The 25,994-nt window shown below is 36.5% G+C and overlaps 1 protein-coding gene across 1 annotated transcript in view; it reads left to right on the plus strand.

The window, feature by feature from the left end:
* Positions 1 to 19,422, plus strand: part of LOC111155441 (opioid receptor kappa 1) — a 30,404-nt gene extending 10,982 nt beyond the window's left edge. Inside the window, exons 2-3 of the mRNA XM_022515599.1 lie at positions 4,589 to 4,941; positions 16,287 to 19,422. Of these exons, the coding sequence (XP_022371307.1) occupies positions 4,589 to 4,941; positions 16,287 to 16,819 (886 nt within the window). The 3' untranslated portion in view covers positions 16,820 to 19,422. The remainder of the gene's footprint in view (positions 1 to 4,588; positions 4,942 to 16,286) is intronic.
* Positions 19,423 to 25,994: the final 6,572 nt, after the last annotated feature.

Consider the following 25,994-nt stretch of genomic DNA (forward strand, 5'->3'; position numbering starts at 1 on the left):
GCCCACCTCCAGCTTCTCCACATGAGCCAAAACTTCCCACCCAGATGGTGCCATTTTATTTGAAATACTTGCACATTTTTGTAAAGCAGGGTGGATGAAATGGAAAATAATTTCATATCTTATCATAGTAAGAAAGCTTACTCCCCCCTCCCTCAGGGCACATGTGACTTAAAGGACTAGCTACTATCTCCTTTTAATTAAATTAACAAAACCAGAGTGCTCAACCAGACGGTCTTATTATCACAGGGTGGAGGTCTTATTTTCAAGGATCTGGTCCAATGTAGTACATAAAAGACTGTCAGTAAATATTGTTGAAATTATAGTTTATTCACTAGTTTGAATTATACCTGTCATTTCTCTCTTTTTGTGTGGTAAGTTTATAAGTATGTGTCTTTCAGAACCCTGGGAGAGGGGCCTTGCCTTGCTGCCCCTTTCAGATCATCCCATGGAGTCCCCACCTTTGCCAACATTAGAAACATCATGTTAGGATGCCTGAGTGGCTCAGACAATTAGGCATCTGCCTTTGGCTTAGATCTTGATCCCAGGATACTGGGATTAAGTCCCACATTGGGCTCTTGCTCAACAAGGAGTCTGCTTCTTTCTCTGCCCCCCTCTGCTTCTGCTTGTGTGCGCGCTCTCTCTCTCTCTCTGACAAATAAATAAACAAAATCTTGAAAAAATAAATTAAAAACACAAAAACAAAAACATCACTTTACTCACCTGAGTCTAACTTGCTTCACTAATATTAGGGAGAAGACATAAATCTCCCAGCTAAACTCGAGGAGCTGTTGTCTTAAGAATCAGATAAAATACATGGAGGTCAAAGCACTGGCCTTGGTAAATTATACAGTGCTGGGGGCATTTAAGAATGCGGAAACTGGCATCCAGCACCCAGGTTTGAGTCTTGCAATGCTGTTTATAACCATATTACTTTGAAAAATGCATGTAACTCCCATGATTCTCAGTGGCGTCATCTGTAGAAAAGGGATACTGATATCTACCATGTGAAGTTGCGGTGAGGACTGAATGGGATAAATGTGTGGGAGGTACACAGAGTCTGACACAGGGAGTGTTTGAAATACGTGATTACTAAGATTGTCATCATTAACATGAACCATCTCAAAATGAGAGTGATGCCCTGATGTTGGTATGCTGTTGGATCGGGGGATCTCCATGGCAGGAGGCTGCAGGTACGTCTTTAGGTCTCTGGTAGGTGTCTCTGGCCCTGGAGGATGGTGACAGTCATAGCTCCTACATGAATGGTCCGGCCGAGCTTGTTTCTCTCAAAGAGCTTTTGATACAATTAGTATACTTAAAATTAATGTAATTTGTAGACATTTCTGTTATAGGTACTTATTCTCTTATTCTGAGAAATGACAGGATTTGGATTCTTTATAAGTTCAGGGCTTAAGCAATTTCATACATTTATTTGTTCAAGTACTTTTGAAAAGCTAAGAGAAAATTACTCATCATTTTATTATTAAAGATACATATTTATACATATTTGCATCAATTTTTAAATTTACATTCTAGTTAGTTAACATAGAGTATAATGTTGGTTTTAGGTATAGAATTTAGTGACTCATCACACTTAAAACAACCGCTGCTCATCACAAGTCCCCTCCTTAATGCCCATCACCCATCTAGCCCATCTCCCTGTCCACCTCCCCTCCAGCAACCCTCAGTTTGTTTTCTACAGTTGAAAGTCTCTTATGGTTTGCTTCCTTCATTCTCTCTCTCTCTCTCTCTCTTTTTTTTTTTTTGGCCTCCTTCTCTTTTTTTCCCTTCCTCTGTGTTCACCGTTTTGTTTCTTAAATTCCACATATGAATGAAATCATATGGTATTTGTCTTTCTCTGACTTATTTTGCTTAACATAATACATAATTTCCATCCTTGTTGCTGCAAACGGCAAGATTTCATTCTTCTTATGGCTGAGTAATATTCCATTGTGTATATATACCACACCTTCTTTATTCATTCATCAGTCAGTGGACACTTGGGCTCTTTCCATAATTTGGGCTATTGTTGATAAAGGTGCATATTACATTTTATTATAACTCATATTTCATTTCATTCACATTTTTCCAATATGTTGCAGGCATCATTTTTGCTATTGTCTTTCATATTAAAGCTGAACTATGGCTCTAACGAAAACTAGGTTCCTTTTTTTCTTCTTGTGGAGACTGATGGCTTCCACATACATAAGGGAAGGAGAGGAGTTAAAGAGCATGAAATAAACTGTACATATTCTTTGGATTAGGGGCATTCCATTAATTATCTCAGGAGCTCTATGAGGTAAACATTGTATTTCCCATTTTATAGTTGAGAAACTGAAGCTCCATTTTTAGTGACCTCTTCAAAATCTAACAGAGGGAAAAATAAGGACTGGAACCCAAGTCTACCCAAGCAGGGAACTGTCTCCTCCACCTAACTTCATAAAGTAAGAAGAGAATATCAGGGTCACTAAATATGAGAGCAAAGTCAAAGGCACTCCCCACTATAATCTTTGTTAATATCAGGGATTCTTGGAGAGAAAGTTGACAGAATAGGAGGTTGGCTTATAAGATGCACTTTTCAAACATAAAACTATACCTTAAAGAAGACATTTGAACAGATAGCATTTCAGTCTTGCTCATTGGAAATATTTGCTCTGTCTCAGTAAGTGAATTTCCCTAGTTATCTATGCCTTTATAATACCTATGCTCTGAGCATTGGCCATATACATTTACCCATTATTTATTTATTTGAGAGAGAGAGAGAGAGAAAGATCACAAGTGGGGGAGGGGATGGGCAGAGGGAGAAGAAGACTCTCAGTTGAGCAGGAAACCTGACATGGACTCGATCCCAAGACCATGAGATAGTGATCTGGGCTAAAGGCAGACACTTAATGGGACTGAACCACCCAGGCACTCCACATTTAATAAAATTTATAGGCCACTTAACAATATTTGAGTGAAAATTTTAAAGGTAAAACATGACATATTTTAAAATAAGCTTCTCATTCTCCAGATTAAAGCACTGTTTAAATAGCAGAGCATCAGAATGGAAACCCACAGATACTGACTCTGTGCCATGCTTTACCATGCCTTCAACCCAGCACAGACAAAACATTTTCTAGCAAGAAGGAAAGAGAGGAGGGGAAGACTTGGGGGAGGGTAAGTGGGACGCTAAGAGTGATCCTGTATGTCACACATTTTGTGTCATGTCATCTACTGCCTTTACCTCTGGTATGGCCATTCGGTTTTATTATCTTTATGTGACAGGACATGAAACTCAGAAAAGTCATACACTAAATCCAGACTCTGGATGATCTAACTTCATAGAAGACCACCTTGCCTCCCAGGAGAGCCAAGGTTGTTCTGTTACTACATGTTAAAAGACATTTCTCATGTAGAAATTTATGTATTGAAAGACACCCTAGCAGTGATCAATAAAAACCATTGATATTGATTTTATAAAGAAAGCAGTAAATTTCCATAGGACAGCTCCTTATAAGTGACCCTAAATAACAGTCAAAACCATAACACTAAGAAGGTATGTGGGGCATGACTGAATTAATTACGATAAGGTCTATATATCTAAGGTGTATAGAAAGTAATTAACATGGATTTCCCCTACATATTCAGAGGCATTTGGCCTCTGAAAACCTGCTGATACTGTTTGGAATGTTTCATGCCCTATAGATCCCTCAGGGAGCATTCTCTAAGTAAAACAGTCCTCTTAATTCAGTTTTAGTTGAAAATAGAATTGTTCTAAACTTCATGTTATAATGGGAAGAATAATTTGGCCTTAAAGGCAATGTTTTTGGCCTGTTTTGAAAATTACTGTCCCCTCAGTTGGAAGAAGAAACAACTTATGTGTTTTAAAAATCTCTCAAGATGAGAGTAAAGAAAAACTGAGTTCTCACCTACTGTGCTAATTACATTTTGTGCTGTGATGTGTATAAGTAAGAACTCAGCCAGACTTATTTACATAATGCATTTACAATGAAAAACTAATGGCATACTGGCAAACAAAAGTCAACAAACTTAGCTGTGTTTTAGCCATTGAAACTGAATGTATTTTAAAAATGAAAACCATTTTGAATTTTCAAAAGACGTAATTACAATGATGGATTTCTTCAAAATGACCCTGAAGAAAAGTTGAAGAAGCTTTATCTTTTGTTTTACACAGTGAAAAGGAAGAAATAAAAAAGTATAAAAAAAGCAACTCCAGGTAGGATTAAAATGAATTGCCAGTCACAAAATAAAGACCAACCTGTATTATGTGCGAGTCTGACAAAAAGATCTGTTATGTATATTCATCTATTCATCTATGCTATTTTATTTGCACTATATTTTGAACAAAGCACCAGAATAAAAGCTAAGTCAAGTCAAAGATTTTTGTCCACTTTTTTCCTATTACCCTTAATGTCTAGAACAGTCCTTTTACATATTAGATGCTCAATAAATATATAAAGAATAAGTGAATGAAAAACAAATTCAATAGTTCAAAGGTTGTTACAAACACATTTGGATTTGTGTTATAAACACACTCATGGATTTGATACAAAGTTGAAGAGAAATGCTCTTGTTTCTTGTCTTTTAGATACACAAAGATGAAGACAGCAACCAACATTTATATATTTAACCTGGCGTTGGCAGATGCTTTGGTTACTACAACCATGCCCTTCCAGAGCACAGTCTATCTGATGAATTCGTGGCCATTTGGGGATGTGCTGTGCAAGATAGTCATTTCCATTGACTACTATAACATGTTTACCAGCATATTCACCTTGACCATGATGAGTGTGGACCGATACATTGCTGTGTGCCACCCTGTCAAAGCTTTAGACTTCCGCACCCCCATGAAAGCAAAGATCATTAACATCTGTATTTGGCTCTTATCATCGTCTGTTGGCATATCTGCGATAGTCCTTGGAGGGACCAAAGTCAGGGAAGGTAAGAACAGTCGTGTTCATCTCATTTTTACAATCCTACTTCTAATTAGGCAAACTTTCAGTTTGGAAATGAGTAGGACACATATCTAGGGGAAAAACAAAAAACCAGTGGAAACACAAGGCATAAATCCATGGAAGGTGAGAAACACAACACTTTTATGCTTTCTATGTCTAAACATAGGATGGATAAAGACATTACCCAAACATAGATGCCCAAACTATCTGCTACTCTGGAAGAGTTTATCAGAATCTGGAGAGGTGGGGATGAAGCAGGGAACCACAGGCATGTAGATTTTTAAAATACAATTTATTGCATGCTGGCAATTGTAAGATACACCTACTTGGTCCTCTTCTTCCTCCTTAAAAAAGGATGCTAAATCATTAGAAAGCTATGCTGACTCTTTACTCATTTTCTTTAGGGATTAATCTCCATGTCACCATTATAACACCTTCATTTGGTTGTAGGACATTCAGAATTGGGTTCACTGATGGATGATAGTACACATGAGCAAAACTTAGATTTTGGATATACTAGTTCTTACCTAATGCAAACATGATACCTGATGTTTTCCCAGTATTACTAGGGTAGTGGTTCTCACCCTGGGCTGCATGTTGGATTCACCTGGGTACTTCAGAAAATACAGATGATCCTTGAATAATGTTGGTGCACCAACCCCAGGCAGTCAAAAATCCTTGTATTACCTTTGACTCCCCCAAACTTAACTACTGATAGTGTACTGTTGACTCAGAAGCCTTACTGATAACATAAACAGTTGATTAATACATATTTTATATGTTATATGTTTGTATCCTGTATTCTTACAATAAAGTAAGCTGGAGAAAATAAAGTGTAATGGAGAAAATCATAAGGTAAAGAAAATTAATTTTTAGTACTGTTCTGTAATAATAAAAAAACTGCGTGTAAGTGCACATGTGCAGTTTAAACCCATGCTGTTCAAGGGCTATACTGCTGCCTCGGTCCCACACCTGGAGGCTCTGGTTTAATTGACCAGAGGCACAGTCTTTGTATCAAGGTATTTTTAAAGACTGACTGATTGATTGATTGATTGATTGATTTATGGGGGGTGGGTATAAGGAGGGGGAGAAAGAAACCTAAGCGGACTTCATGCTGAGCATGAAGCCCAATGTGGGGCTTGATTCCAAGATCCTAGCTGAGACCAAGAGTCAGATGCTTAACATCTGTGCCACCCAGGCACCCCTGGGTGTTAAGATTTTTAAGATGTCCCTAGGGACTCTTATCTGGCCAGGGTGAGGACTACTGCCCCATCAGTTTTACTTTACTAGTAAAAGTAAAGCTATGAAAATATCTTTGGTTTTAGTAGAAATCCATTGGGGAGAGGGGAACAGAACCGTCACTTTGGACTTTATAAATGCTGTTTATTGTTGTAGCAGTTCTCTAAAAAGTCTAGTTTATTAGGGAGGCTCATGACACTTGTAAATACAGATAATTGAATATGTGTAGTAGGGACCTACCAGATCATAGAAAGGGCAGGTGCTAAAATCATAGCTTCTCCAGCATAGTTCACATTTGTAATGAAACACAATCTTTTCCCTCTTAAACTATAAAATGAATTTCCAGCTTAGTTGTGGAAGGTTTAACACCTATGCTATAATATTTGGTAAATTTTAAGATATGCCAAACTTTATCAGAGAAGCATTTTAATTATACACACAGGATTTTGTTTCTTTGTGTATACAACAAATGGACATATAGTTGCAAGAAATGCTTCCCAGCCTAGGGTGTTGATGTTTAATAACTGGATTCAAAAGGAGAGGCTGCATATACCCCATGAGGACTAGAAGAATGGGCCAAATGATAAAAGAAGGTGGCGATCTTCCCTAGGCAAATGAGGAACTGATTTTGATATTTCATGACATACTTGCAGACTTAGCCACTGGACTCCTCTAATCATTGTCAGAAAAATGACATCCTAGAAGCAATGGATTTCAATTCAGTTTTTGAAAGACGAAATGAAGATAAATGTAGGTTTTCCAGGAAGGAGTTGCTATAGATGAATGTGTGCAGATGCCATCAAGAAAGGATCTACCAGTATTGGGAGATTAATTTGTGCAGCAAACAGAGGGGAAAATGGGAAAAATTAAAGTAGTTTTGTAGAGAGCTCATTTCTTTCTTTGTTTCTTTTTTTTTAATTATAAAAAGATGATTCTTTAAACAATTTTCTAAAGCGGATTTTGACTATGTGATGAAAGATTGTCTCTGAACCATCTAATATATTCATTTTTGAGTGCTGAGTGACACTCCTTGTCAAGACTGTTGGGTGACCAAGAGGAGTTTTTTAGACAATCTCTGTGCCCTGAATCAGAACTGAATGGCATTGGTAGTTTATACTGTCATGTTTGTGGAGAATGCTTACTGAAGGAAATCAGGCATCAACTACATTAGAACACATCCACCTAGATGAGAAATTTCAGTTAATGCTTCTGAGTTTCTTTCTGGTTTCTTTTTGGTTAAGACCACAGATTCTGGAAGCAAAGTGCCTGGGATTGAATCCTGATTTCATCATTTATGGACACTATCCTTTTGGAGACATTACTTAGATTTCTGTCCCTCAATGTCCTTATCTGCATAATAGGGATAAATAATAGTGTCTACCTCCTAGGGTGTTTTCCAGATCTAATGAGTCAGTGCATGGAAAGTTAAGAAGCAGGGCCATGTCTAGTAAGCCATTGGTAAATGTTAATTAGCATCTTTATCTGACATAGTGATTTTAACTGGTCCTGCCTTATTGCTTATGTTTATTAACATCTGTAGGGTATTCATTCAATATCGAGGGCTCTTGCATGCAGCAAGAATTTCACTTTATGGGTATATGATGTTAAATATAACATTTTACACAGTATATATGTGTGTACTATTTATTTTGGGAATTCATAGTCTGTTTATTACCACTACTATAATTACTAAGTTATGGTAATGACTACAAACAGAAACAGAATTATTCTTTTTTTTTAAAGATTCTGAGGATTTTAAAGATTTTATTTATTTATTCAACAGAGAGATCACAAGTAGGCAGAGAGGCAGGCAGAGAGAGAGGGGGAAGCAGGCTCCCTGCTGAGCAGAGAGCCCAATGTGGGGCTTGATCCCAGGACCCTGAGATCATGACCTGAGCTGAAGACAGAGGCTTAACCCACTGCGCCACACAGGTGCCCCGAAACAGAATTATTCTTAACAAAAAGAATAAACACAAGGCAAGCTTTAGTTTAGATATTAGAACTAACTCCATAATTATGACAGCCTTGAGACATTGGAACATGTGCTACAGAAAGCTACAGCCTTTTAATATTACTATAAAGAGAAAAGAAAGACTTTTTAGAAAGCCACTTTATGAACATAGACGAGCAAAAAGCTGTGCATATTTCATGTGAACAACTCAGTGAATTCGAGATAAATATACACCTGTGAAACCATCACCCCAACAAGACCACAGGCATCTGTCACCTCCTAAAGTTTCGTTCTGCCTTATTATTTTTCTTATGTGATAAGAAAATTTAGCATAAGATCTATCCTCTTAGCAAATGTTGAGTATGCTGTACAATATCGTTAGCTATAAAACCTATCTGCATAGTGGATCTACAGAACTTTTTTTGTAAAGATTTTACTTATTTATTTGACAGAGAGTGAGAGATCACAAGTAGGTAGAGAGGCAGGCAGAGAGAGAAAGGGGGAAGCAGACTCCCCGCTGAGCAGAGAGCCCAATGGGGGACTCGATCCCAGGACCCTGCTGAAGGCAGAGGCTTAACCCACTGAGCCACCCAGGGGCCCCTCTATAGAACTTTTTTACTTGCTTAATGGTAACCTTTGGCCACTGCCTTCCATCCCTCCTGCCCCAAGCTCCTGGAAACCGCAGTTCTACACCTGCTTCTATGAGATTCTACATATAAGGGAGATCGTATAGTTTTTGTCTTTCTGTGTCTGGCTTATTTCATTTAGCATAATGTTCACCAGATCTATCCATGTGGCCACAAATGGCAGGATTTTTTTCATTTTAATAACTGAATAATATTCCATTGTGTATGTGTATATACACATCATATACCACATTTTCTTTATCCATTCATCCATTGGTGCACAGTTTCCCCCCCCATATCTTGGCTATTGTAAATAATGCTGCAGTGAACATGGGAGTACAGATATCTTTGAGATATTGATTTCATTTCCTTTGGACATATACCAAGAAGTGGAACTACTGGATTATATGATAGTTCTATTTTTACCTTTTTGAGGAACCTCCATACTGTTTGCCAGAATGGCTGTACCAGTTTGCATTCCCACCAATGGGGGTTCCCTTTTCTCCACATCCCTGCCGACACTTACCTTTTTTTAAATGTTTGATAATAGCCACAGTAAGAGGTATGAAGTGATATCTCATTGTGATTTTGATTGACACTTCTCTGATGATTGGTGATGTCGAGCACCTTTTTATAATCCTGTTGGCAGTTTGTAAGTCTTCTTTGGAGAAATGTCTATTTAGGTTCTTTGCCCATTTTAAATCAGGTTATTTGCTTTCCTGCTATTGAGTTGTATGATTTCCTTATATATTTTATTTTATTTATTTATTTTTTAAGATTTTATTTATTTATTTGACAGACAGAGATTACAAGTAGGCAGAGAGGCAGACAGAGAGAGGAGGAAGCAGGCTCCCTGCTGAGCAGAGAGCCAGACATGAGGCTTGATCTCAGGACCCTGGGATCATGACCTGAGCTGAAGGCAGAGGTTTTAACCCACTGAGCCACCCAGGTGCCCCATGATTTCCTTATATATTTTAGATATTAACCCCTTTCAGATACATGATGTGCAAATATTTTCTTCCATTTTGTAGGTTGCCTTTTCATTTTGTTGTTTCCTTTGCTGTGCAGGAGGGGTTTTTTGTTTGTTTTGGGTTTTTGGTTTTTGTTTGTTTGTTTTTAGTTTGAATTAGTTTGATGTAATCTCACTTGTTTATTTTTGGTTCGTTTCTTGTACTTTTGGTGTCATATAAAAAAAAAATCATTGCCAAGACCAGTATCAAGAAGCTTTTCCTTTATGTTATCTTCTAGAAGTTTTGCAGTTTTATTTACATTGTCTTTAATCCATTTTGAGTTGATTTTTATGTATGGTGTAAGATAAGTGTCCATTCTTTTCATTCTTTTGCATGTGGATATCCCATTTTCCCGGCACCATTTATTGAAGAGCCTATCCTTTCCCCATTTCTATTTGTGGCATCCTTATTGAAGATTACTTAATTGTATATGTGTGGGTTTATTTCTGGGCTCTCTATTTTCCATTCCATTGGAATATGTGTCTGTTTTCTATGCCAGCACCAGACTGTTTTGATTATTATAGCTTTGTAATATAATTCGAAATCAGGAATTGTGATACCTCTAGCTTTGTTCTTGCTCAAGATTGCTTTGACAATTCAGCGTCTTTTGTGGTTCCTTATGAGTTTGAGGATTATTTTTTCATTTTGTTTTGTTTTGTTTTGAGAGAGAGAGAATCACTGAGTGCAGGGTGGGGAGAAGCAGGGGGAGAGGGAGAGAGAATCTTACCTAGGCTCCATGATCAGTGAGGAGCCTCACACGCGGGGCTCAATCTCACAATGTTTAGATCATGACTTGAGCCTAAATCAAGAATTGTACACTTAACTGACTGAGCAACCCAGGTGCCTCTGAGGATTATTTTATTCTGTTGCCTTGAAAAGTGCCTTTGGGTTTTGATAGAGGTTGTACTGAATTTTTTGATTGTTTTGTGTGTATAGACATTTTAATAATGTTAATTCTTTGATCCATGAACATAGAATATCTTTCCATTTATTTGTATCTTCTTAAATTTCTTTCATCAATGTTTTACAGTTGTCAGTATACAGATATGTTAGATTTATTTGCAGATTAACATAAATGTCATTGTTTTATTTCTTTTTAAGATAGTTTGTTAGTGTATAGAATGCAACCAGTTTTTGTATGTTGATTTTGAATTCTGCAACTTTACTGAATTAGTTTTTTCTAATAGTGTTTTAATGGAGTCTTTGGGGTTTTCTATATGTAAGATTGTGTCATCTCCAAACAAATTTTATATTTTTCTTTCTGATTTGGATGCCCTTTATTTATTTTCTTTCTTTTTTTTTTTAATTTCTTTTCAGCGTAACAGTATTCATTGTTTTTGCACCACACCCAGTGCTCCATGCAATCCGTGCCCTCTCCAATACCCACCACCTGGTTCCCCCAACCTCCCACCCCCCGCCCCTTCAAAACCCTCAGATTGTTTTTCAGAGTCCATAGTCTCTCATGGTTCACCTCTCTTTCCAATTTCCCTCAACTCCCTTCTCCTCTCCATCTCTTTCTTGCCTAAGTGCTATGGCTAGGACTTTCTGTACTATGTTGAATAAAAGTGGTGAGAATGAGCATCTTTGCTTTGTTCCTGAGCTTAAAGGAAAAGCTTTCAATCTTTCACTATTGAGTAGGATGTAGCTGTGGGCTTGTCATATATGGCCTTATTATGTTGAGGTACATTCCTTCTATACTTACTATGTTGAGAGTTTTAATCATGAATAAATGTTGAATTTTTGTCAAATATTTTTCTGCATCTATTGTGATGATCTTTTGATTTTTATTTATTTTTTTAAGATTTTATTTATTTGACAGACAGAGATCACAAGCAGGCAGATAGGCAGGCAGAGAGAGGAGGAAGCAGGCTCCCTGCTGAGCAGAGAGCCTGATGTCGGGCTGGATCCCAGGACCCTGAGATCATGACCTGAGCCAAAGGCAGAGGCTTAACCCACTGAACCACCCTGGCACCCCGATCTTTTGATTTTTAATTTTTCATTCTATTAATGTGGTGTATCACATTATTTGACTTGTATATGTTCAGCCATACTTGCCTCCCAGGGATAAATCCCACTTGATTATAATATATGATTCTTTTCTTGTGCTGTTGAATTTGGTTTGGTAGTGTTTTGTAGGACTTTTGCATCATGTTCATCAGAGATATCGTGGTGTCCTTGTCTGGTTTTGGTATCAAGTTAATGCTAGCTTTATAAAATGAGTTTGGAAGTATACTTTCTTCTTCAACTTTTGAAAAAGTTTGAAATGTATTGGTATCCTTTTTAAATGCTTGATAGAACTCACAAGTGAAACCATCTGGCACTTGGTTTTCCTTTGTTGGGAGGTTTTTGATGTAGTCTCAATCTATTTGTTACTGGTCTGTCAGATTTTCTATTTCTTTATGATTCAGTTTTGTAGGTTGTATGTTTCTGGGATTTACCCATTTTTTCTAGGTTATGCAATTTGTTGACATGTAATTGTTTATAGTAGTCTCTTATGATCCTTTGTATTTCCGTGTTATCTGTTGTAATGTCTTTTCTTTGATTTCGTCTTCTCTCCTTTTTTCCTGGTCTAAGGGTTTGACTTTTTTTATCTTCAAAAAAACTGTTTTTTTTTCCTACTGTTTTCTGGTCTCTATTTCATTTATTTCTGCTCTTTTCTTTATTTCCTTCCTTCTACTAACTTTGGGCTTTGTTCATTCTTCTTTTTCTAGTTCATTAATATGTAAAGCTATGTTATTTATTTCTTAATGTAGGTGGTTATCACTATAAACTTCCTTCTAAGAACAGCTTTTACTACATCCCATAGTTTTAGTATATTGAATTTCTATTTATTCACCTCAAGCATTTTTAAATTTTTCTTTGATTTCTTCTTTGACCCTTAGTTGTTCAGGAGGGTATTATTTAATTTCTACAGATTTGTGAATTTTCCAATTTTCTTCCTATTTAATGTCTATTTTCATGTGGTCAGAAAAGATACTTGATATGATTTCAGTCTTCTTAAACTTGTTAAGGCTTGCCTTATGGCATAATGTATGTTCTATACTGGAGAATATTTCATGTGCACTTAAGAATAATGTGTATTCTGTTTCTTGTGAATGGAATGTTTTATATATGTTTGTGAAGTCCATTTTATTTTTTAATTTATTATTTATTTTTAAAATGATCTTATTTATTTGTTTGTTTATTTATTTACTTATTTATTTTGGTGGGGGGGGGAGCAGAAGGGGAGGGAAAGGGAGGAGAAAAGAATCTTATGCAGACTCCATGGTGAGCCCCACCCAGAGCTCAATTTCATGACCCCTGTGATTGTGACCTGAGCCAAAACCAAAAGACAGACACATTATCAACTGAGCCATCCAGGCCTCCCCCACCACCCCATTTAATTTATAGTGTTGCTCAAGTCTACTGTTTCCTAATTGATTTTATATCTGAGTAATCTATCCATTGTTGAAAGTAGGATATGGAAGTGCCCTATTCTGGTGTTACATGTAAACAATTACTTTTGGAGCACTACATCAAAAACTAATGATGTGTTTTATGGTGACTAACATAACACAATAAAAAAATAGTGCCCTATTATTGCTATCTCTGTCTCCTTTCAGTTTTGTTAATATATGCTTCATATATCTAGCTACTCCAATGTTGGATGCATATATACTTACAATTGTTGCATCCTTTTGATAACTTGGTTCTTTTATCATCATATAGTGACTTTGTTCCCTCTTATGACAGATTCTAAGTTGAAGCCAGTTTTGTCTGATATAAGAATAGCTACTTCTGGGGGCGCCTGGGTGGCTCACTGGGTTAAGCCTCTGCTTTCAGCTCAGGTCATGGTCTCATGGTCTCAGGGTCTTGGGATTGAGTCCCGCATCGGGCTCTCTGCTCAGCAGAGAGCCTGCTTCCCCCTATCTCTCTGCCTGCCTCTCTGCCTACTTGTGATCTGTCTGTCAAATAAATAAATAAAATCTTAAAAAAAAAATAGATACTTCTGCTCTCTTTTGGTTTCCATTTGCATGGAATATCTTTTTCATCCTTCAGTTTCAATCTATGTGTGTCATTAAAGCAAAAGATACATTTTTTTTCCTGAAAGAGAATATTTAATAAAAAATGGTGCATGTGGACTTGAATTTCCTTGATGATTGCCTCAGTATTCTCCTTTATCTTTGTTGGTATAAGCTTAGCTTCACTGACATTTCTGGAGGATATTTCTAACTCTATCACTGAATGTTTTCCAAAGTCTTATAAAAGTAGTGGTTGTTGATTATTTCACCCATTCGCCAATTATTTATTGAGCTCCTACAACGTGCAAGACAATTTCTTCAAGAGGAAGCTGATTAAACATCAGCTCTTAGGTTGCCTTACTTATCTCAGCAGATTGCGCTTCCATAATAACTACTGTAATCAGTCCCCATTTTCAAGGGTTTCCATGTGGTATTCATTTATTCACTTATTTAACAATTTGTACTCCTTAAGCACCTTATGTTCTTAGTTAAAGATTTGTATTCCTTAAGCATCCAATGTTCTTTCTACCCTATGTGGCAAGGATTATATATTGAGGACAGCAGGCTGGTTATCCACCCTAAGGTAGTATGCATTCTGGATGGAGAGAGAAATACCAGGAAAGGTAACATATTATTACAGAAGAGATTCTTTCTAGCTTCTGTCATTATATAATGATTAAAAAATAATTTGAGTATAATATAGAGAGAGAATATAAGTTGCAAGGGACAGAACTATTCAAATGGATCAGACTCTGTATAAATGTCTCTGATGTGACATTTAAGAAAGAGACAATGTTGATATACACAAAAGCTAAGCGTGGAAAGGACAAAACAAAACTAAACATGTTCCCTACTTTCAAGGAGACTAGTTTCAGTAGACAAGTCAAATCCAGACTGGTATATTTTTTAAATTCAGATTTTTGCAATGTGCACTGTCAAAAGTTGCTTAATAATATGATTTTTTAATGATAATAGTGATGATTTTTTAAAAAATGATTTTAACTATTAGTATTCCCATGAACACTAGAAGCACAAATTAAAAAAGATGCTTGTTTGTTTCTAATAGTCTTCATAGTAATAGTACTTTAAACAATGATTTTTTTTCAGAGAATCAAAAATTATAAGTTATTCTGGAAGTTTGCATTTACTATGAAAGGTTTTATCTGGTATCTAGTTGATAAAAGATAAATTTCTAAGATAGTCATCTTAATTGGGCAAAATGATTATATTCTTTGTATTGTAAGTATGTCTAATTGAGATTCTAAGATGGTACATTTTGTTTTACTTAGAGATATTTGATTAAGATCACATTAAAATGTTTTAGAAAATATAGATGTTTCACTACTTAAAAATATTCTTGTTCTATTTTTGAAGTAATTTTTCTCAATATCAGAAGAATATATCATTATAAAAATTTTGCTCTTATTGCTCATGATTACTTTATCAGTAAGGAAGGATCAGATCACGACAAAGAGTTTTTCCTGCTCTGTGCTCAATGATTTCTCAGAGGGAAGAGTTAAAAATGTGGGCTGGCTGATTCTTGAGGAAGAAGGGAGCCCCAGAGCGGTGAGCAGGCCCCCAAAGAAAATATCAAAAAAGTGCTTATTCCTGGATCTCTGTTTTTTCTGGTCTCTGCTCTTTCCAATATGAAGGTCACTCCAAAGAAATACTATCCAGCAAAGAGAAGCAGAGCAAATAACACAATTTTCCAATTGATCAAATAAAATATTTGTTTTATCTGTTACATAGTGTTGATAAAAATGAAAAATATGTCTCACTTATGAATTTCCTTGATGATGGTGCTAATGAAGATGATTTTCTTCCTCCTTTTTCTCCCTTTCCTTGTTCTGTTTTTTTTCTTTTCTTTTCTTCCTCTTCCTCTTCCTTCCCCCCAAATTTACTCATGTTTCAACAACACCCGTAAGCAATTGATTCCTTTAAGTCACAACTCCTGCATCATATTTAGACACAATTTGTATAAATTTTTACTGGCCCACATAATGTTTTTTGTAAATCACTCGATGTTTTCAGACAGGTTGGCTTTTGCTAAATTGAATGGCTATATTTGAAACATTTACTCCTTTATTACAAATAGATACTAGCTTTTATTGTCAGAGCCTTAGATGTGGGAGAATTGTTAATGATTGGAATTGCAAGTAAGGGCTTATGCTATAAATTACCAGTTTAGTTCTTCACATTCACATAAAGCTGGTTTCCACAACTACATAATTCATATCACAAGCTAGTAATATGTATTTCATAGCATTGCATATGTTAACAATAAATGGTGACTTTCTGGCTTCATTGATCTAAGCATGGATAGGATGGTTAATATACATAGCATTCATTCCTAATTTGTGATCTACATTAGGTAATATCATCTCACCATAATTGGATCTTAGTACCCAGACATATTAAAACTCACTTTTAGAATACTTTGCAGCCACAGTAATAAGAAAAGATTTTCTTTTTGTGCTTCTGTTTATTTTGTTCACCTTGTCCAGATGTGGATGTCATTGAGTGCTCCTTGCAGTTCCCAGATGATGATTACTCCTGGTGGGACCTCTTCATGAAGATCTGTGTCTTCGTCTTTGCCTTTGTGATCCCTGTCATCATCATCATCATCTGCTACACCCTGATGATCCTGCGTTTGAAGAGTGTCCGACTCCTTTCTGGCTCCAGAGAGAAAGATCGCAACCTCCGTCGGATCACCAGGCTGGTTCTGGTGGTGGTGGCGGTCTTTATCATCTGTTGGACCCCCATTCACATTTTCATCCTTGTGGAGGCTCTGGGGAATGCTTCTCATAGCACAGCTGCCCTTTCCAGCTATTATTTCTGCATTGCCTTAGGTTATACTAACAGCAGCCTGAACCCCATTCTCTATGCCTTTCTTGATGAAAACTTCAAGCGATGTTTCAGAGACTTCTGCTTTCCAATTAAGATGAGGATGGAGCGACAGAGCACTAGTAGAGTCAGAAATACAGTTCAGGATCCTACTTACATGAGGGATGTTGATGGGATAAATAAACCAGTATGACTAGTCATGGAGATGTCTTCTTACAGTTCTTCAGGAAGAGAAGAGTTTAATGATCTCGGGTTAACTCAGATTAGTACTGAAGTCTGAGATGGAAAGGTAGAATTTTTAACAAACTTTTAGAAATCTCATGGTCTGAAGTTGTAAGATGCAGGCTGGGTTGGCCACTCAGGTCTGTGGAAGTATCAAAGCTGTAGGGATGGAGTATAAAGGATTTGAGTAAGCAAATTCAGCCTCTTTATAAGGCAAGGAAGCAAGGCTGACTCTCAGTTCCTTTGATGAACAAAGAAATAAGCCTTTTTCTTCTGATTACCTAGATTTAGTCCAGGACCCATCTGCTGTGGCCTTTCTGTGCAGTGTGGTTCCAAAAGCTCTGTTTAGAAAAAAGGACAAGGAAAAATTATTGGTTTCAGAGCTTAGTGGATGACCTATCCAGATGCTTTACATTGACAACAACAACCTGAAAAAAACAAGAACCATTTCCAGGACATGTGCCTAGCTCACTTTATGCTATGTGGACACACATTTCATGTGGCTGTGTAGTGATGACTCTGGCTTAAGTATGGCTTGGACCCACACCTGAGGTGTCTGATGTTCATGTATAATAGGAAATTATCTTGATATTTATGAAGTTATTTAACATGCAAAAGGTGATTTCCAACATAGTTTAATTTCTTAAAAGGCACAGTTCGTTTCGCAGCATGCTATTCAGATAAATAATTTCATGATAAAGCATGTCCTGATGTCAAGAAATACAAAGTGGTTTAAATACCACTGAAGTATATATATTTCATCTGTAATTAATAGTATACATGCTAATAAGGGCTGGGCTTGCCCCCCAGTCAGGCACTTTCCTGAGGACATACTCACAATATCCCCTGAGTTATTAACAATAGATATGGAGACATTTTGTGGCAACAGGAGCTTCACTCTGGGAATTGGTCAGACACCGTCTTTGTCAGACGCCATCTTTTTCAGACCCTTGAGCACCATTTAGGCAATTCAGTGGTGCTTATAACTCATGTGTTAAACAAACACAAAATATTTTACTCATTCCCAGGTTGTTGACTTGACAGAATCCAATTTATATGCAACATCTCCTCATGAATATATAGCTTTACCAAACGTTCTTTATCTGTGGTGGGAGGGCATTTTGCTCATGTTAATCTTGGGCTAGGATTTTGTGGTTTTTGGCAGGAAGTAGAAATGTTCCTAATTGCGGGCTGAACAAGGACATTATGTCACCTGTGGTGCTTGGCCATACCTTGCACTGTGTTCTGTGAAGAACATACCAGCTGAGGATAATGCTATGAGAGCACATTTAGGATAATTTTGCTAAAACTTCCAGATGATATATTAATTCCCTCATCTTTCCCCTGAAAGTTATGATTTCAAAGGTAATGGCTTTTTCTATAATTTGCCTGGGGAGAAGAAAGGGATAATTTAGAAATAACCCCTGTCTCTTCTCTTCCTTAATCTTATATGTTATTAGGGCAGCACCTCCTGGAATTTAATGGGAAAATCAAATTTATAGTCCTACATACTCATAGACATCATTACATCTATAATTTCTGTTCACTGTGTACTTTCTGTCTTGTGTATATACTCCTTTTGGAAGCAAACCTTGCACTGAAGGCTTTATATGTGGCTATTGATGATACTTGTCTATATTCCAGATTTTCATGGCATCTGACAGATGACTTAAGGCCAAAAGGCAAAGTTCTTCCAAATGAACCCACAGTGCTCTTTGAGCATTTCTTAAATTTCACTTGTTTTCTTTGGTGTCCTTGTATTCTTACAACTAAATGTAGATAGGAATGGCTTAAATATTGGTTGGCATTTACCCCATGGTTAAAAATCTTGGCTACCATATAGAAGGGATATTTATGCAGAGAGCAGTTTCAGGAACAAGCCCTACTGATGGGAGAAATATACAAATCTCTTTATGGAACAGTAAGACCCAGGGGATTTTCTTGAAGGATTCTTACACAGTGCAAAAATATACATTCATGGAATAAAATTATAGTAACTATAGTAATCGTTTCTCTTTCACTTAGCACCCCACGTGCCCTTATGGCATCTGTTGCCATTATTAGAGTCTGAACTTTAACCAGATTATCCTGCATGTCTTTATACCTAAGTTTGCAGCTCATGGAGAGAGAGAAGTAGCTCTGAGTGCCCATGAGAGATGTTCTAAGTTCTCTATTATTGTGGGCACCAATTACCCCAAACGGGAAGAAGAGAGAGAGGCTTTGTCATTTTAGGGCACCATTTTAAAGAATGAAAAAGTGAGTCATCCATGTTAAAGAAAATACCATTTACACAAAAATATTCATTTGTCAAAAGTGTGTATGTGGGCATGCATGTGCAAGTAAGTGAGTGTATATGTCGGTGTGCTCATGTGATCATGTGAGCATACGTGAAAGTGTCAATATATGTCTTTCTGTGTGTGCATTGTGGGTGTGCATAGCTGCATGTGTGGATATATGTGTGTGATTGTGTAAGTATGCACATGTGAGTGTACATGTTTGTGCATGTATTCATGAGTATATGTGTTTTTGTGTATGTGATTTTGTGTGCATGCGTTTGTGAGTGTGAGTGCATGTGTGTATATATGTGATTGTGTGTTCACATGCATGCATGTGTATGTGAGATGATGTATGTTTGTCTATGTTCCATGTTTTGATATTCTTGCTTTCTCATCACAACAAGGAGGCTACACACAGACCAGAACTGTGTGTATCAAACCTCAAGATCAACACTACCTAAATTCCATCTTCCCACCCTGGTGACTTCTGGAAGATAAGATCTATTGAGGGGTCATAAAAAGATGCAGAGAAATGAAACAACCATGCAGGAGACAGCAATGAGGATGAAAACCCATAATTCTAGCTGGGGGAGACTGGCATTAATGTCTCAGAAATACTCCTAAGAATCTAAAAGCATCCCCTATGCAGAGAGCTGAAGTCAAAACTCGAAGCATAATGCTACAACGAACACAGTTTGGAAAGTTAGTTTTGAAAAAATCAAGGAATATTCACATAAATCTTAAGAAAGTGGTTTCATTCTATGATGTGTTGCTGAGAAATACAGGTTCTTAAATCCGTAGAACCATTATTGGATAATTTATAGATGTTTTATCTAGTATTGGGACATAATAAGGTGAATAACTGGAATACACTTCATTGGTATTCCTTACTAGCTCGCTCTAAAATTAGATTTTTTTAACGAGAAAACTATGACAAGGCTATATGTCCATCCAATGAGATTTATTTTTTAAACAAGAACTGTTTAGAAGTTTTAGCATAAGTACGAAAATCCCATCCCAAAAGGGCATAAACCTGTTTGCTCTGAGGCAGTTCTCTTCCCTGAAACAAAAGTATACTCATATATTCTTTATTGTATATATTTATATCTTGTAATTTTGGAAGGTGATAATTACGTATTGTATATAAGATTGTGTGTCTTGCAATAAAATAAAAATTGTGCCTGCTCAAAACACGAGTCGATTACTGTGGTAAATCATATATTCTTTAATGGCTTTGATGATGCTGTACTTCAGTAAGAACAATGTTAACTGTTTCTCAAAACTAAAAACAGTCTCTTTGTTTTTTCATCCATGACAATGTTGTGGATAATTAATGGAAAGGAGCAAAACATGTAAGGATCTAAACTACGATCTTAAATTCTAAAACCTACCAATCCCTTAGGAAAATTCACGTCTTTCCACAGTTATCCTGTCAGGATCCAAGAATCAATGTTACACACAGTGTTCTCTATGGAAAACCACTTTTCCATTATGGAAAATATTCAAAATTCAAAACAAAACTGTCCCATCAATAAAAACATAAAGAAATCAACCTCTGCTGCCCTTCTTCCAATACAACAGCATTGCCACTGTAAATTACTTTTTGCTAAGCCTCATGGTATTTGTACACATAAAGAGTAATTTAAAAACCTGTATCTTGACAAAAGGAATATTTTTTTTTGAAGTAGAAACAAACTTAGAGAAGGAAGTCAAAGAGGGACTCCTCTTGCTAATTGGAGAGAACACACTAGCATGGCCCACTTTTATTTAAAACAGCAAATTTCTTGTTACAAACTTTATCTTTGATTGATAACTCACTTTCATTTGGGATTGGATATCAAGTGTGTTATAGTTGTACTGAAGAGAAAACTAAATTTGCAGCAAATTTTAGGCATTACAATATCTTCTCCTCTCTGTAATTAATTTGTTATGCTGTACATTCCTACAGATAGTCTCGAGGTTTGTAGAAACTAGTTGATAATGATAAAAAACAAATATTGTAACTATTTTTTTCAGTAGCTGTTGCTTGAGAGGATATTCAATCATATTTATGTCAGGAATTATGCCAGATTCTTCCTAGGTAAATAAAACATATAATTTTGATACTTATATCTAAGAAAAATAAACAAGGAAATAATTATAATGTACTGCAATGAGGGCACAACTTAGTGGATACAACCTATTCTAAAAGGTATATCTATCCATTTATGTAGACATACTTTTAAAAATGCTTTAATCTATGTCTATACATTGCACTTGAAACTACTAGAAAAGTTAGAGTAATGGTATTCTTACATATGAAGATAGTTAAAATGGCAACTACTAGTAAATAAGATAAGTGACTTCGTGGGTTTTAAAGAGTCAAGGAAGGCTATATGTTGAAAGCCAAATCATTCAGGAACAATATAATCTTGGAATTAATACCAAATGATAAGACATTGATAATTACGACCTGTGCTATAAAGGTGTTTGTAAAACAGAGACCAAACTACAGGGTCTAGTGTAGTTACTTTCAACAATTTTTAATGGAAATAGGAAAGAGTTAAAAATAGCTGGTTTGCAACCAATTCATCCCTTTGAAGAGGAGCCCTCTTTACAGGTGGGGCAGGAACAAAGATGTTAACTGCCTAATATCCTCAACAGGATCTCTGAAAAATAATGATTTTTGCCTGGTGGAAGAGACCTTATCCATAGAATGCCCTTAGCAGGATGTCCCTGGCTAGAAGATTACTTGTAATAAACCAGTAAGTTTATAGTTTTGAAGGGCATAAAGTGGGTATGTTTCATAATGTAAACACTTCTTGCTGTTTGAAGGGGCCTACAACTGCATCAGAAATCTCAGCTGTTATTTAGGGAAAGAGATTCAATGTCAGATGTGGGAAAGTAGGGCCAGGGACCACTTGTGAAGTCTCATATGACTCTCTACTTCATCAAAACTGTGGGTTTTCTGTATCCTTGAAAGTACAAATAAAACTTTATATTTCTGTGTGATATTGTGCCTCAACTGGAAATTCAGCCTAAAAATATGCTGTTCAAGCCTAGGAGTTATTTACTGAAGAAAAGTATCAGTTAAGTTTTGATTTAAAACTAACAGTGCTGCTATGGCTAGTGCTAATTATTATACAACCGCTTGTTTATTGTTATACTGAGTGTTTTCTATGTCCTGAGTTCATACAATCAACGAGCCTATGAGTTAGTTGAAATGGAAAAGTCAAGTAAGTTTGCCAATGTGGCAGAATAAGTGGCAGAGACTATGACATGGAAAATAACGACATTTCTCAGGATCAGTGTTCTCGGATGTTGGTAAGCTGCAACAGAAGAGATCGAGAAAGTAAACATTAACATACACTTGGGAATTAGATGGCTTTGATTAAATCCTATATCCAGCTCAGATTTGTGTGGTCATAGGCAAGATATTATTTTTTCTGCATGACAGTAACCTCTGTTAAACATTGACAGAAAGAATATCTACCACATGAAATTATTGGGCTCCTATAACAAAAGTCAGTACTCAATAAGTGTTAATTAATATAATTACTATTATTCTCAATTAGACCCATTGCAAAAACATTGGATTCCATGATTTCCATAGTTTCTTCCAATTCTAAAACTGCACAGCTCCGAGATTCCCTGTGGGCTGCTTCACACAGCCATGTGACACATCACTGCCATGTGACACATCACGCCATGTGAAGTTCAGCAGGTAGTGAGGACACAACTCTGGAAAGAGAACTCCCACAGCTATCTACCACAGTACCAATCTTGTCAAACCTTCCATTCTTTCCTCAGTGGCTCCAAAAGAAGAAAGGGGAAGACTGGTGGGAGTAGAAAGTCAGGGACAGCAGCATTTAAAAAAAAAAAATTATTTTATTTTTTTCACTGTTCCAAGATTCATTGTTTATGCACCATATTCAGTGCTCCATGCAGTGCATGCCCTCCTTAATACCCACCACCAGGATCAACCAACACTCCACCTCCCTCTCCTCCAAAATCCTCAGTTTGTTTCTCAGAGTCCACAGTCTCTCATGGTTTGTCTCCCCCTCCAATTTCCCCAAGTCACTTCTCCTCTCCTTCTCCCAATGTCCTCTGTGTTATTCCTTATACTCTACAAGTAAGTGAAACCATATGATACTTGACTCTCTCTGCTTGACTTATTTCACTCAGCATAATCTTCTCCAGTCCCATCCATGCTGATACAAAAGTTGGGTATTCATCCTTTCTTATAGAGGTATAATATTCCATTGTATATATGGACCATATCTTCTTTATCCATTTGTCTGTTGAAGGGCATCTTGGCTCTCTCCACAGTTTGGCAACTGTGGTCATTGCTGCTATGAAGATTGGGGTACAGATGGCCCTTTTTTTTCCACTACATCTGTATCTTTAGGGTAAATACCAAGTAGTGCAATTGCAGGGTCATAGGGTAGTTCTATTTTTAATTTCTTAAGAAATCTCCACACTGTTTTCCAAAGTGGCTGCACTAATTTGCATTCCCATCAACAGTGTAAGAGGGTTCCCCTTTCTCCACATCCTCTCCAACACTTGTTGTTTACTGTCTTAATTTTGGCTATTCTAACTGGTATAAGGTGGTATCTCAGAAGAATGAAACTTGACCATTCTCTTACACCATACACAAAGATAAACTCAAAATGGATTAAAGACCTCAACATGAGGCAGAAATCTATCAGAATCCTAGAGGAGAACATAGGCAGTAACCTCTTTGACATCGGCCACAGCAACTTCTTTCAAGACATGTATCCAAAGGCAAAGGAAACAAAAGCAAAAATGAACTTTTGGGACTTCATCAAGATCAAAAGTTTCTGCACAGCAAAGGAAACAGTCAACAAAATAAAGAGGCAACTCACAAATGGGAGAAGATATTCGCAAATGACACTACAGACAAAGGGCTGATATCCAAGATGTATAAAGAACTCTGCAAACTCAACACTCAAAAAACAGATAATCACATCAAAAAATGGGCAGAATACATGAACAGACACTTCTCCAAAGAAGACATACAAATGGCTAACAGACACATGAAAAATGTTCATCATCATTAGCCATCAGGGACAGCAGCATTTAAAGGAATATGCATGTGAATGGTATTCACAGGTGGAGGTGGAGGGTGGGTTGAGATGTGGGAAGGGAAGAATGAGAACAGCACTGTCATTTGCCTCAGCTGGCACAGGGATGGGGAACACGGCATTCTGACAGCTGTATCACTTCTCTCCTGTTCTGGGAAAGGGGCTCCAGATTTATGTATAGCCAAGAAGAAAACCCACAATGCAAATATTTATATTCTTCAGTAATTAATTCTATTTAACAATTAGTATTCAAAGGTACAAATTTTATATTAAAAAAGAATCATTAAATAGTCTTCAATTTAGTAAGTAAAATTTAACACATAAGTCAGAATAAGTAGTAGTTTTGAAGGGTCCTAACACTGACAGTATTTTGGAAATAATACATGGTGACATCTGTTAGAAAAAAATGAATATGCACAGATGTTAGAAATAACACTAAAAATGGCACTGCTAATAAAAACACAATGTACAATTGCTTACCATGATGACAAAATTCATGCTTTTCTTATACCCTCCATATCTTTCATATTTTATACCCCCTTACATCTTGCATAACAATGAGACTTTGTGGCTATTTATACCCAAATGTATCCTGCAACTCTCAGGTCTAAATTAGACACCATTTGGAGGATGAGAGATCCAGACATTTTACTGGCATGGAGAAGAGATTACAAGACGGGGGCAATGAGGGAAAATGACTTAAAATAATATGTCTTCAATCTGGGTACAGATGGGAGAGTTTTGCCATTCTTCCTGTAACCCTACACAAAACCAGGACAAATGTCAGCTGGAGCATGCTTCCATTCGAGGGAAAATTAAGAATGTTTATATTCTGAGATAATTTGAAGACTAGTGCACTCATAAACACTGAATAATTTTTTTTTTTTTTGTAAAGTAGAAGTTTTTTTTTATAGCCTGTTTTCATTTTGGAATTCTGCTTAGATGAATGCACTACAATAAGATGACCCTCTCAAGGTCTTATCCAGTATGCTTCCTTTATTCTAAGCTACTTTCACACACCTAATTTTATTTTCAGATTAAAAAATAAATCTCAGTGTTTCTTTCAGTTACATTTTGAAATCATTCTTCTGTACATAAGCATCTGTTTCTAAGGCCTACTTTTTAAGGAATAGAGGGTATTTCCATTTAGATTGATATGTAGGTAAAATTTTTTTGACTTATGGACATTTTCTTGATTATGCCATTCAAATATTAGTTCAAATATAACTAAGGACTTAAACAATACCAACCCATATATACATGCTCCAAATCTCAAATATTTTGTCAGGGATTAAAAAAAAAATTGAAGGTCAACACTGTCTTTATTACTAAATTGTTTTGGTCAAGGCTTTCCAGGATTTCATTTTTTTTGTGATTCAGCTATATGTTGCATTGGGTTTTCTGAGTGACATCTACTTGAGCAGGCTTTGCCAGTGTCATTCTTATCATTATCATGGAGCAGATTAGGAAATTATTGGCAGTCAATGGGTAAAGTATTACCTGTCTTACACCACTATTTCTATATCATAGGAATATAGAAGCAGCAAAGATCCAGTCATAAAGAATGGACATAAATCAACTTTCACTCATCTCCAGAAGGAGGTCCATGGCATGGATAATTTAACTTAAAAATACTCTCAGACCATTGATTCTTTTTATACTGCTGCTGGAAAATCACACAGCTTATGAAATAATGACAGTAATTTTCAAGACAGATTTGACTCATTGTGGTGGACTGTATTTTTCAAAATGGCATGACTTTATCTTTCATTCCAAGTAATCTTCA

Source organism: Enhydra lutris, unplaced genomic scaffold (assembly GCF_002288905.1).
Source record: "Enhydra lutris kenyoni isolate GAN:26980312 unplaced genomic scaffold, ASM228890v2 scaffoldscaffold41, whole genome shotgun sequence".
NCBI classification, from domain to species: Eukaryota; Metazoa; Chordata; class Mammalia; order Carnivora; family Mustelidae; genus Enhydra; species Enhydra lutris.